Raw genomic sequence first — 12,525 nt, forward strand, 5'->3', positions numbered from 1 at the left:
TGAATTGAATGGAAACAAGGTTACCACGCCTGACCGCAAGTGGTAGTTCTGTGCCCCTGGAACCGAGCAGGCAACTCCACAGAAAGGCATCTCCATTTCTTCCTGATTTCCTCCAGCTAATGGATCTGCAGGTTAGGACTACACTATCTGGATATTTCCCCCTCCTTTGTGATTTAGTTTTATTATTTGACATTGCCCAGATCAGAAATCACTATAGGCTCTATCAACATTATTTCCCTGTTTGTGATGCATTAGAAGACTCTTGTTGTTTAGTCGTTTAGTCGTGTCCGACTCTTTGTGACTCCATGGACCAGAGCATGCCAGGCACCCCTGTCCTCCACCGCCTCCCACAGCCTGGTCAAACTCATGCTGGTAGCTTCAAGAACACTATCCAACCATCTCATCCTCTGTCGTCCCCTTCTCCTTGTGCCCTCAATCTTTCCCAACATCGGGTCTTTTCCAGGGAGTCTTCTCTTCTCATGAGGTAGCCAAAGTATTGGAGCCTCAGCTTCACGATCTGTCCATCAGTGAGCACTCGGGGCTGATTTCCTTCAGAATGGATAGAAGACTCAAGCTTAATACAAACCAGCATTCTCATTCGGTGGAAGGAGGAAAGAAGGGAAGCAGGAGTGATCAGCACTGATCCTTGTTCTGATTTAAGGACTTAAATCAGTCAACACTGAGCACTCTTTCACTCAGGGCAGCCTGATGGACAAATCTGCATGTCTGATTTATGGATTGATTTACTGGTTAATTAGTTTGATTAGGTTAGCTCTCTTTTCATGTTGTTTTTAGTATTGTGAATAGAAATATATTGCCGTGGTCCAGGTTCTTATCTCAACTTTTGAGATTTGACTGCTTCAGGGGTAGCCAAAGTGGTGCCTTTGGACTCGAGTTCCAATCCACTCTGACCCATTGGCTGTGATCGCAGGGGCTGATGGGAACTGACAACCACATTGACTACCCCTGGACTGTGTGAGAGCCCTCTCTGGCTCTTAGCCATCTTGAAAATGAGTGTGGAGACTGAGTTAGGTTTTTTCTTGAAAGGAATCTCAAGGTGCACACTAACTTCCATCCTTCAATGGAGATAGTTTACTGCCTTGCCTTTTGCAGTTTTCCTTTGAAAATGTGGTGGTCAAGCTAGTATTTGAACTTGATATAATAATCCACGAAATGTGCCTTTTAACATGCATACCAAAATTCATTCCACTGCACAAATGCTCAAATAGACTAATTGCATTGCATAAGAACATAAGAAAAGCCTATTGGGTCAGGCCAATGGTCCATTTAGTCCAGCATCCTGTTCTTACACTGGCCAACCAGATGCAGGTTTCCTGCAGGCGAGCAGGATTTGAGCACAATAACACTCTCCCCTCCTGTGACTCCTAGCAACTTGTATTCAGAAGAGTTACTGCTGCCAACTGTAGAGGCAGAGCACATCCATCATGGCCCTTTAAAGCCATCCAGGTTGGTGGCCATCACTGCCTCCTGTGGCTTGAAGAAGTACTTTCTTTTATCTGTCCAGAATCTTCCAACATTCACCTTCTTCATTGGATGAAGGCAGCCAAATGTAGATATGGAGCGCTGAATAGGCCAATGGTTTGATCAAGGGCTGCATTTGGGATGCTTAAACTGTCTTGGCAAGCAACGGAAGTGAACATTTACAAAGCCAAACCTGCCTGGGTTGACCCCCAAAAGGGCCACATGGAGGTTGTTGTAGGCAGAGTGCCAGCTTGCTGCTTTCGTTACTGTGCCACGTCGTCTTCCTTCTTTGGCGATCACTTGTAGCCGAGTAAGATTGTCTTCCATGAACACGGTTTTAACAGTGTGTCCGTAAATGACTGTGGAGGCCAATGATGGATCCGCACCTCCTACAATGAGGACATAGGTTTCGGGGCAGGAGTTGATCACGGTGAGGATTTGCCAAACGTGCCTTCCTCTCAGTTTGTTTCTCCCTTTCATCCTAAGTCTGTGCTTCCTCAAAGTCCATGACGCCTTCGGTAAAGGATGTTCTCCAGTTGGAGCACTCTCAGGCCAATGAATCCCAGTTGTCGGTGTTTATCCCTCATTTTTTAAGATTAGTCTTGAGGGCATCTTTAAACCTCTTTTTTTGTCCACCAGCATTATGCTTACCATTCTTAAGTTGGGAATAGAGTGGTTGCTTTGGAAGACTATAATCAGACATGACCAAGTTGATGTTGAAGAATCATTGCTTTGACACTGGTGATCTTTGCTTCTTCCAGTACACCGACATTTGTTTGCCTGCCCCTTCCCAAGTGATATGTAAAATTCTCCGGAGACACCATGTAAAGTACGGTGCAGTCCTCTAGTTGCACTGATGACTGGTGCAGTGGGGAAGTACTAGCTTTATTACATATTTTGTGTCTTTCTTTTGTATTTTTATGTTGTGAACTGCCTTGTGATCCTCGGATGAAGGGCAGCAAAATAAATAAATAAATAAATAAATAAATAAATAAATAAATAAATAAATAAATAAGGCTTATTCTTCCCAGGTGTTGGTGCTTAGGGAACTTTAAGCCTACTTTGGTTCCCCTATGGTTTTGCTTTCTTCTCTCCTCTTCCACCCCCCCCCTTTTCTTTTGATCTTTTAGCCACCAGCTAACCTGTCTCCATGGGGGAGACCCAAAGCACAGTTCCCCCTCCCCTTTTTGGTGGAGACAAGGGGGAGAAACTCACTTCCGCAAGCATGAAAACCTTGCTCTGGAAGAGAAGGGAGGTTTCCCCAGAGATGGTGTTCAACAAGTGCAGCAGAAATCCATCCTTGTTGCTTTTGAGTACAGCTTATCCTGGAGGGAAAAGCTCTTATTTTGAAATGACTTCTGCCTGCTGAGCTTTTTGTGCAGGGAAGGGCCTGCCAAGTTTGTGAGGCCCAAGGCTTTCTTGTGGGAGGACGCAGGGCTGTCTTCATGCTCTTTGGCAATGATTAAAGTGAGGTTAGTACAAAAAAAGGGGGGGAGGGAGAGCTTTCATTTTATTCCCTGATCCTTGCTTTTTCATACCAGATGGCAGTGCCATATTTTCAGCTGTAATTAATTTAAACTAAGTGCTGAACAGAGAAGTAGAAGAGTGGATCAGTAGCTCTCTTTTGGAGAGGGAGCAGTGATTTTCTTCCCAATTATACATCAGATTCATGTTGCTAACACCTTTAGTCACCCTCCTTAGCTTGTGAAGAAAAGAGGAGCTCAGTGACTGTAACTATTGCTAAACAGTGAATCTCATGCTGTTAGACTTCAGTGTACGCAAAGGTGTTATTTTTCTAATTGGGACAAGGCAGGCTCAGCTGACAATGAAATGTTATTGTCATGTGACAGCCTGCAAAATGTAATTGTGCATTTTTGAAGTCAGGGTACGAGGAGTTGTGTGGTCTTCTCTTGAGCCATTCACCTTTTCCTACACACAGGTTAATCTTTATTATGTTTTAAATGTGCTTGCAAATGTTTTCCTATCCTCAGTTGTGAATATGGATTAAGCACCTATTGCACGTGGTTGTCCAATGCAACATTTCTCTCTTTACCCCATCCCTGCTCCCAAACCACACATCAAATATCAATGTGCACATGGTTTCCTACATTTGGAGAGGAGAGACTGGAGTCAGTTCCTTCAGTGCATGAGATAGATTGAGAGGATTTCATCCTGTGGCGGGTGGGTTGGTGCAAAGGTAGGTGCAAGCATGTTTTAGTTTAATGTTTTTCATTAAAGAAAATTGCAAGAAATTAAAAAAAGTAAGTGGGTGAAGTTTCTGATTTCATTTATTCAACCTCTTCCTTTAGATTTTTGCAGGACAATTCTATTATTAGTCACTTAAGTGCATAAAAAATACCACAAAACATATATATAAGGGACAGCAGAAACGGAGCTGTCTTTTTAGATTTTCTGCTTTGCTTTCACACAATATGAGTTTTATGTAGCAGAATGTAAAAGAATTAAAGTATAAGCTGTTTTGTAAACAAAAAATGAATGTATGCTTTAAACTTTACATGGTTAGTTAGGCTATATATATTCAAGCATTGCATGCCTACAGTTACTTTGCCTGTGTGGCTGCGCACCAAATTATATACAGAGCTGAATTCTATTTACCATTTTTTTTCATCAGTTCAGCAGGCAGCTGACCGATGCAGGGAGTTATATGTGATTAATTATAACCTCAGGAGGTAGGCAACATGTGACCTGAGTTTGACTTTTATGTAGCTTGTGAGCTCTTGCTCAAACTCCTGAGAACTCCAAACATTTTTTTCTATAAAAAAAAAATATACAGATTCAGATTGGGCTAGAGACCCCTAAATCACAAGTGATTATTGTGGATGGTTCACCAGTGCTTGTTCGTCTCTGTATTTGGGTTGGGAATGGAGAACCACTAACCCAGGTTGCCAACACTTCCAAGGCTACCACTTGAATAAAATATTGGGGGGGGGGGACAGTTAAGCCCTACCCCACATAATTGATCACAAGACATCACACACACACACACCATTTGAATGGCAATACTAATCAATTTTTGGGGGGCAGCCCCCAAATATTTTAGTGGGGGCAAAGGGACCTTGACCCCACCAAGCTGGCTCCTGCGAACACTTCACAGAACATCATAGCATCTAGAAGATCTTCCATTTTGTAGCCTTCTGAATTCAAAGTTGACACTTTTCCTTTATTTTTTTAAGGGAAGCAAATACTGTGAAACAGCTACCCAACTATTGGAACCCAACAGAAGTGTCTTAGTCCTGTCTGTGGCTTTTGGTTCCAGATCACCTGGAGTTCAGTTGTTTGTTTATAAATGTGCTTGGCAATATTACTATATTGTGCAGCATTGATTTTGCTGACTGGCAGCAGCTCTCCAGAGTATTGAGCTGGGTCCCCTCCCAGCCCTACCCAGATGTGCTGAGGTTTGAACCTGGGACCCTTCTGCAATGCAACACATAGGCTCTTCCACTGAGCTGCAGCCCTGTCTCAATCAGGTGATTACTTTTATGCTATAATCTCATTAAGCCTGGTGTGGGAACATTATACTGTTCTGAGAGAGAGCTGCCTTACTGCATATGGAAATTTACATCTCTGTTTGCGTATATCTATGTGGATTAGTAGTAGCATTTTCTGGAAGACGGTACGTAATAAAACAATGGAAATCCATGGATATCCTGCATGTGTTCTGGGGCTTAACCTTGACTCGAATAATTTAGCCCTGAATTTCCAAGTATGTCTTTGGCAACTGCTATGAGATAGATGATAGATAGATAGATAGATAGATAGATAGATAGATAGATAGATAGATAGATGGGTAGATAGATAGACAGATTTGGCTATAGGTTGCATGTAGGTGTGTAAGTGACCAAATCACAATTTCACCCTAAATTTGAATATATGCAAACAGCAAGAGCTTTTCTGCCCTTTGCTAATAAAAGGTCCCGTTTGCTGATATCATTCCCTTCCAATTACCTAGGGCAGAGGTTTTCAACCTTTTTGTGTCCACGGCTCCCTTTACCAACTGCATTCTTTCTGCATGGGCACCCCTGTGGGGCTCAGGAGCCCAGTTATGTCACCCCTTGCCTGCAGAGCTGGCAGCCTCTCACCCTTTTTTGAACACCCTCCCTTGTGGAGTGTTCCCTCAGCCTCCTCTCCTCTCGGCTCTCCCCTCTCCTTGGGAGTTCTCCAGGTAGCTGTTGCAGCTACCCCTGGTTTCTGCACTGCCTCAGCTCCTGACAACCAGCACCTCGTGGCCAGCCCCAGAAGAACCATTTGCCTGGGGAGCTTGTAGCCAGGGCTGCTGCAACAAACATCTGTGCAAGCCTTTGGGAGGCAGAGACATGAGAGGGCATCAGAGGAGGGAGGGAAGGAAAGAGGGACAGCGGCCAGTGTTGTCTGTGGCACCCCTAACCACCATTCAATGCACCTCAGGGTGCCATGGCACACTGGTTGAACACCACTGACCTGGCGCTCTGTTCTTTACTAATTTATATTGATTTTTCACAACTTTTAGCTTCCTCTGATAAAGATGCAGTGTTGTTGAGGAATGTGTCTTGTGCTACCTTAAAGACTAACAATTGTGGCATAATCTTTTGTGGACCACAGTCCATTTCATCAGGAGACGAAGATCTCTAAGGAAAGGCACTTTTAGAGAAAACTGGTTTTGTTTTACTACATACATTAATATTTATTGTATTTTCTGCTGAATACATATTTGACATTATGATGAGGACTTACAACCTGAATGGAAAATGGCATTAGAATGGAGTTAATATTTCTTAATGTCACTTTGTTGTACATTTCTCTGGGGAGGGGAAAGTGGCAACTGTTTTGTTTTGGATCTGTATATTTTAAAAAAGATATAGAGAAAGAAAGAAAAGAAATATCTCCAGCCAGCTCCATGTTTATATTGTAAGGAAGAAATTGGAATGGTGAAGGGGTGGAGCTTCCTAATTTTCATTCACTCATTTTTGCAAAAGGGAAGGGCTTGCTATCTCTTGTTTGTTGTTCTCTTCTTATGTTACGTGTATACTGATACAGATCACCCATTATGGACTTACCTTCTGATATTGAGGCAAAACAGTGATATGTGTATATTTGCTAACTTACACATAGCAATTTTCTATTACCTGGATGTGTTCATTATCAGAGTGTTAATTCTTCGGTGTTCTGTTAATATTGACTATTTAAAAAATAATATTTTCAGTCACTATGATAGCAAATAATTTTACATGTGCTGGAAGAATGAAGCAGAAAATACTAACTGAAACCGGTGCTTGGCATTTGGATGCAACTTTCCAGAACAACATCTGGAGATCTACTGTTTCTCCAGCCTAGCATATATAGGTCCTTTACCTTTACCTTTATATAGTTTGCAAAAAAAGGTTGTTTGTGTTCAATGTAATCCCACATTCAGTGCAAAGCGTCACTGTATGGCATGCAGAGTTGTGCCGTAGGCATGAAGAAAACTCCCAAAGCTTTCAATATTTGAGTTCCCCGATTATTCTAAGCAATTAAAGATGCCCTTTAACCTGTGCAAATAACGCCACAAAAGTGCGTAGCCTGCATGAGTGTCCTGAAAGGGAAGGGGGACCCAGCCAAGTCTCTTAATTTACAATTCTTTTTCAGGATAGGATACCACAAGAGTGGCTATTTACAAGCTGAATTTTAAGCCTTACAGAATATGTTTCTCAACAGGGTATATTTTCATTTTACATCAGCTGTCAGGATGTGAAGTTAAAGAAAGTAAAAAGCAAATACGGTGGTACCTCCGGTTAAGAAATTAATTCATTCTGGAGGTCTGTTCTTAACCTGAAGCACCACTTTAGCTAATGGGGCCTCATGTTGCTGCTGCTCCGCCAGAGCACAATTTCTGTTCTCATCCTGAAGCAAAGTTCTTAACCCGAGGTAATATTTCTGGGTTAGCGGAGTCTGTAACCTGAAGCGTATGTAACCTGAAGTGTATGTAACCCGAGGTACCACTGTACGCATAATATGGTTCCTTATTTCTGGAGATTTTTGGACTTTCATCAGTCAATTCACACATAAAGTTATGTTTCAAACTGCTAACTGGGTGGCCTCTTTCAGGTTAATTATGCTTGTACATAAATAATTTATTTCTTTTTTGTTGTTGGTTTGAACTGCATTAAGAATACACAGAAAAAGTTAAAATTAATATTTGAGCTTAAGCAGGGCAGCAAAAAAGCTGCCAGTTGCTTTTGGGATTACAAAATAAATAAACAAATCTCCATCTACATGGGAATGCCCCCCCCCGATACTGGGCATTGCTTATTAGTCTGAACTAATAAATGTGTGTATGAGACACAGATATGACTGATTTCAGCAAAAAATGGGCTTTTGCTTACCAAGTTGGTGTGTGTGTGTGCAAAAGATGTAAATTCCTATGTGCTATTTTCTTTGTCACAGTAGTTACTTTTAATTCTATTTTATTTATCTTTGGGTGGTATCTAGCAAAGGTTACCTGTTAGTATAAATACTTCCATCTGTGCAATGGGACTCTTTGCCCTCTAAATCTGCTCTGAAGGGTTGGGGAACACCCAGAACAGATTTAGCAGAGGGATCAAAGAGATTCAAACTTGGTTGCACAGGTGGAAATTCTTCCACTAATGTCTTCATTAGATGCAACCCTATTTTTCTATTACATAAGTATGACAAATTAAAAAGGGAACAAAATAACGTAGAGATTTTTAAACAGGCTATTTAGTACCTCCAGCGCTGAGAGCCTTCTGGCAATTCCTTCACTGCGAGAAGCGAAGTTACAGTAAACCAGGCAGAGGGCCTTCTTGGTGGTGGCGCCCACCCTGGTGAACGCCCTCCCATCAGATATCAAGGAAATAAACAACTATCTGACTTTTAGAAGACATCTGAGGGCAGCCCTGTTTAGGGAAGTTTTTAATGTTTGATGTTCTATTGTATTTTTAATATTTTGTTGGAAGCCGCCCAGAGTGACTGGGGAAACCCAGCCAGATGGGCAGGGTATAAATAATATATGATGATGATGATGATGATGATGATGATGATGATGATGAGTAGTAGTAGTAGTAGTAGTAGTAGTAGTAAAATAGTAAGCAGTTTATAAATGCTTTTAAATTAAACAAATAAAATAGTTTTGCAAGTGGGATATGCTAAGCCTGGATTACCATTGTAAAAATAGTTTAAGACATATTATATAGTGGTTACATATCGAGTTAAATTATCACTGCATTAATTGGTAACAGGATTATTCATTTCCTCATCCAGTGTTTTAATAATATGTTAGAAAGGAGCAGTAGTATAAAATGGCTGCTTTTGAAAGCTGTTTAGGGTTCTGGACAAGGTCAGCTAGGAGGTCTTCCAGTTGGCTTTAAGTGGACAAATGCAACTATTTCTGGCTCCTTTTCTGTATTTTACATATTGATGCTAGTTGGCTTCACTCCTGACTCTTCAAGAATTTTTACCATTAAACTTGCACTGGACTGAAACTCAAGCCAGGAAAGCTCATTTTGTCTGGCAGGCTGGGATGTTCAACACTTGACCCAGGGAAACTATCATTTAATTGACTGTTGAATTCAGGTTTCTGGCTGGCATGTGAAAATTCTGGGTGCCTTTATTGAGCAGTATACTTACCCTGAGGCCAAATATGAAAGCTATCCACCTGCTTCTCTCTTCATAAACATGACTAAATGGGCAAAAAAGTAGACCTTTTCCCAGCCAAAGTACTTGCCAAAAGTTCTTTTTGGCAATGCTTTAGACACATAGTACACTCTTGAAATGGCACATCTTTGTGTGCAAAGTTGGGCAAGAAAGAACAAATAGGTTGTATTGTTTTTAATACTGTATGTGGAACAGCTGGGCCTGGTTGGAACAGAATAAAGGTCACTTTCCTTACTAACCCCCCCCCCAATTTATTAGTTTCCAGAAGACTAAATGAAGTGTACAAAGTGAATTGACAATGTATCCTGCAGAGATAGAGATAGAATTATTAGCTACTGAATATGAGGAAACAGTGAAGTTGGGATCTGAGGCACAGGGTCTGAAGAATAAGGAAATAGTTGTTGGAAATTTTAAAGAAAGGGTAATAGATATGTTTAGAGAGTATTCGAAGTGTAGGCCACATCCGCATTTTGAAATTAAGTCTTGACATGCAGTGTCAGTGACATGATATACTCCTGAGGGTTGGCAGAATGGACTGCACCACTTTGAGTAGCAACATTTCATACATAGTCACATGTAACTTACGCTGGATTGGGCCACGGTGTGCTTGCAGTTTAACAGACTTTTATCAGAAAGCATCAGAAACTAGTGCAGATTTGCTGATAGCTGCTCACCTAGGCATGTCTGAAGAAGTATTTTTTTTTTATTCGTTCTCATGTATCAGAAATAATGCATAATAAACCATCAAATTCAAGCAGTATGGAATAGTTGAGATCTACTTTAAAAGGTCCGGGAGAATAAAAACATCTCTGCCTGGCACTGAAGGGGTAATGCAGGTGCCAGGTGATTTTCCTGGGAAATAATTCCAAAGATGTCTCCACTTGTCACCCTCATCATTACAAAGGTAGTGAGGACCCTTGGAGAAGAGATTCTGCAGTGGACCTCATTGGGTGGGTGGATGGTTACGAAGTCGGGAGACCACCAGACAGTCAGACTTCCCCCAAAAAGTTGTGTTTTTCTTTTTGATTTCAGCTATTGGACGAAATTTCGGCTATTCAGCATATACCATATGCATGTTTCGTCAGAAGTAAACCCTGCTGTGTTCAGTTAGGCTGTCTCTAGTACAGTGGCACCGCAGGTTATAGACGCTTCAGGTTACAGACTCCGCTAACTCAGAAATAGTACCTCGGGTTAAGAACTTTGCTTCAGGATGAGAACAGAAGTTGCACGGCAGCAGCATGGCAGTGGGAGCCCCATTAGCTAAAGTAGTACCTCAGGTTAAGAACAGTTTCAGGTTAAGAACGAACCTCCCAAATGAATTAAGTTCTTAACCCGAGGTACCACTGGAAGAATGAGGAATTATTTTGTCGTTGTTGTCGTCCCCCTCAATATTTGGCAGCCAGTATTGCCAAGTGTAAAATGGCATCAGTTAACTTTCATGGTGCATATCTTAAAATCAGGCCAACAAGAACGGACACTTTCTGCTAAAAAGACTCTGTACGATTTTAGCTTTTTGTCAGCAATGCTTTTGACTTCTCCTCTGTTAAGAGCTGTGCACTGGAAGTGAGCGTAAGAGAACAGTCCCCCCTTTCTGGGCCTCTCTCTTGCTCTATCTTTCTCCCTTTTTCCTTAAACAGTTGGCAAAGTTAGTCATTTCTCCAGAATGGGTGTGAATTACCCATTTGCTCTGTTCCAGTAAACTGAGTGGGCAGCATTAACAGTTCTACAACACAAAAATCGTTTAAGGACAATATGTGTCGTAACTACTCCTAGAACCATTTTTTAATGCATGGGCTCCAAACATTGCTTTGAATTAGCAAGATAAAAAAATATGCGCAGCAGTTTGGTTCTAGCAGTCAGGATGTGTGTGGTTTTGGTATGTCGTCCATCTGAGCACATGATGCTTGGGTAAGTGCTAGGAGCCTGGGTTATGATTCACTGGGGGAAATCATGGAAAACAATGTCTGCTTTAAAGATAAAAGGGAAGATAAAGGGGGAGAGGGGGGTGTTGTATAGTAACCAAGCACATCAACATGATCTGTCCATACGTGAAAACAAACTTAAAGGTATAATTGCTATAGAAAGACTCAAATCAGGTACTATGTTCATACCTCGTTACGGAATTCATGCGGTCAGTAAAGTTGCACATTTTATTAGTAGTAGATGAGCCAAAAAGGTAAATAAATGCATGTATCAAAAGCCAACAGCAACAAAATAAAGTTCAATATATGCTACCTTTATTTGATCAACTAATGGTCACAATTCACTGTGCACTTTTAAGTTACACAGGAACTCTCCTATAGCTAAATGTTTTTTTAGATAGATAGATAGATAGATAGATAGATAGGGAAGAACGGTTTTAAGTTGCCAGCAGTTTTATCTCATTCTTGGTGGTAATGGAGGAAGTTTTTTTATACTTTAATTCAGCACAAACTATAATATTGTGTAAAGATCTCAGATTATGCAGAATGGTGCTGTTGCCAACTAGCAGTGCATGGCAGCAAAATGTTTCTGCTTGGGCTGCTGTACATGTTCACATTTTCCAATAGGATGGATGCAGCTCATTATAAAATCACATACATCCCTAGGCTTAAGGAAGGTTGCAAGATATGTCTTCCTTTCCTTAAACAACTTACCTCTGTTGGCATACTTGCCTTTGCCTCTAACTGCATTCATTGCAACATCCTGTAGGTTGGGTTTTTGTTTTTACCTCTAATGTATCATGAAATTTAGAGTTGGAAGAGACTCCAAGGGTCATTTAATCCAACCCACTTCAGTATAGGAATCACAGGTAAAGAACCCCTTGCAGTTGGGAACAGCTCTGGAGGTGGCAGCCAGTGAGCTGATTGTGCAGGCCTGCATGTAAGTACCCAAGCAAAATGCAAGGCACCAGTAAAGTTAGCCCCAAATGCCCTCACAAAGGACAAAGCTGCCATTTATAAAGGGAAGATCTCAAGTGGTGAAGGCTGCTCCCAACCCCTCCACATGATGCACACTCACAATGTCATGGAGACCTTGGTCTCCTTTGTATGTTTCAGAGAAGAGCAGGAATGAAAGCATGATTTGACATTTTAAATCCTTAACAACAACAACACACAGTAATTTTGATAACTGTTAATTATCGGTCTGTTTTACCCTGTTGAAGTCAGCAAATTATAAGGGACCCTTTTTTGTATAGCTAGCATTTATTTCAAGGAATTGCCTGTGCTTACAAAGATTGTGTGCCAAATGCACTAATATTTTGTAAACAAAACTTTTTTTTTATTTAAGAGCAGTTACAACATGCAATTAGTATCTCACTGAAAAGCTATATTTTTTTTTTAGTTTGAGCAGAACTGCTGAAATAAATTAACTGCAAAATGACTTTGTAAGACTGGAGAAATAAACACAGTGTAT

The 12,525-nt window shown here is 41.1% G+C and overlaps 2 protein-coding genes across 4 annotated transcripts in view; one reads left to right on the forward strand and one right to left on the reverse strand.

Moving 5' to 3' along the window:
* The window catches only part of VGLL4 (vestigial like family member 4), a 96,764-nt gene that overhangs the window by 69,814 nt on the left and 14,425 nt on the right, over positions 1-12,525 (forward strand). The window contains exon 1 of one of the 3 annotated variants that reach the window (XM_083603567.1): positions 2,848-2,954. The exons of the other annotated variants lie outside the window; for them this stretch is intronic. Coding sequence (XP_083459693.1) covers positions 2,941-2,954 — 14 coding nt within the window. The 5' untranslated portion in view covers positions 2,848-2,940. Of the gene's footprint in view, positions 1-2,847; positions 2,955-12,525 lie in introns of those variants that run through there. 3 annotated transcript variants of the gene reach the window in all.
* The window catches only part of ATG7 (autophagy related 7), a 152,844-nt gene that overhangs the window by 20,441 nt on the left and 119,878 nt on the right, over positions 1-12,525 (reverse strand). The window lies entirely within an intron of this gene.

Source organism: Podarcis filfolensis (genome assembly GCF_964270895.1).
Source record: "Podarcis filfolensis genome assembly, chromosome: 2".
NCBI lineage: Eukaryota > Metazoa > Chordata > Lepidosauria > Squamata > Lacertidae > Podarcis > Podarcis filfolensis.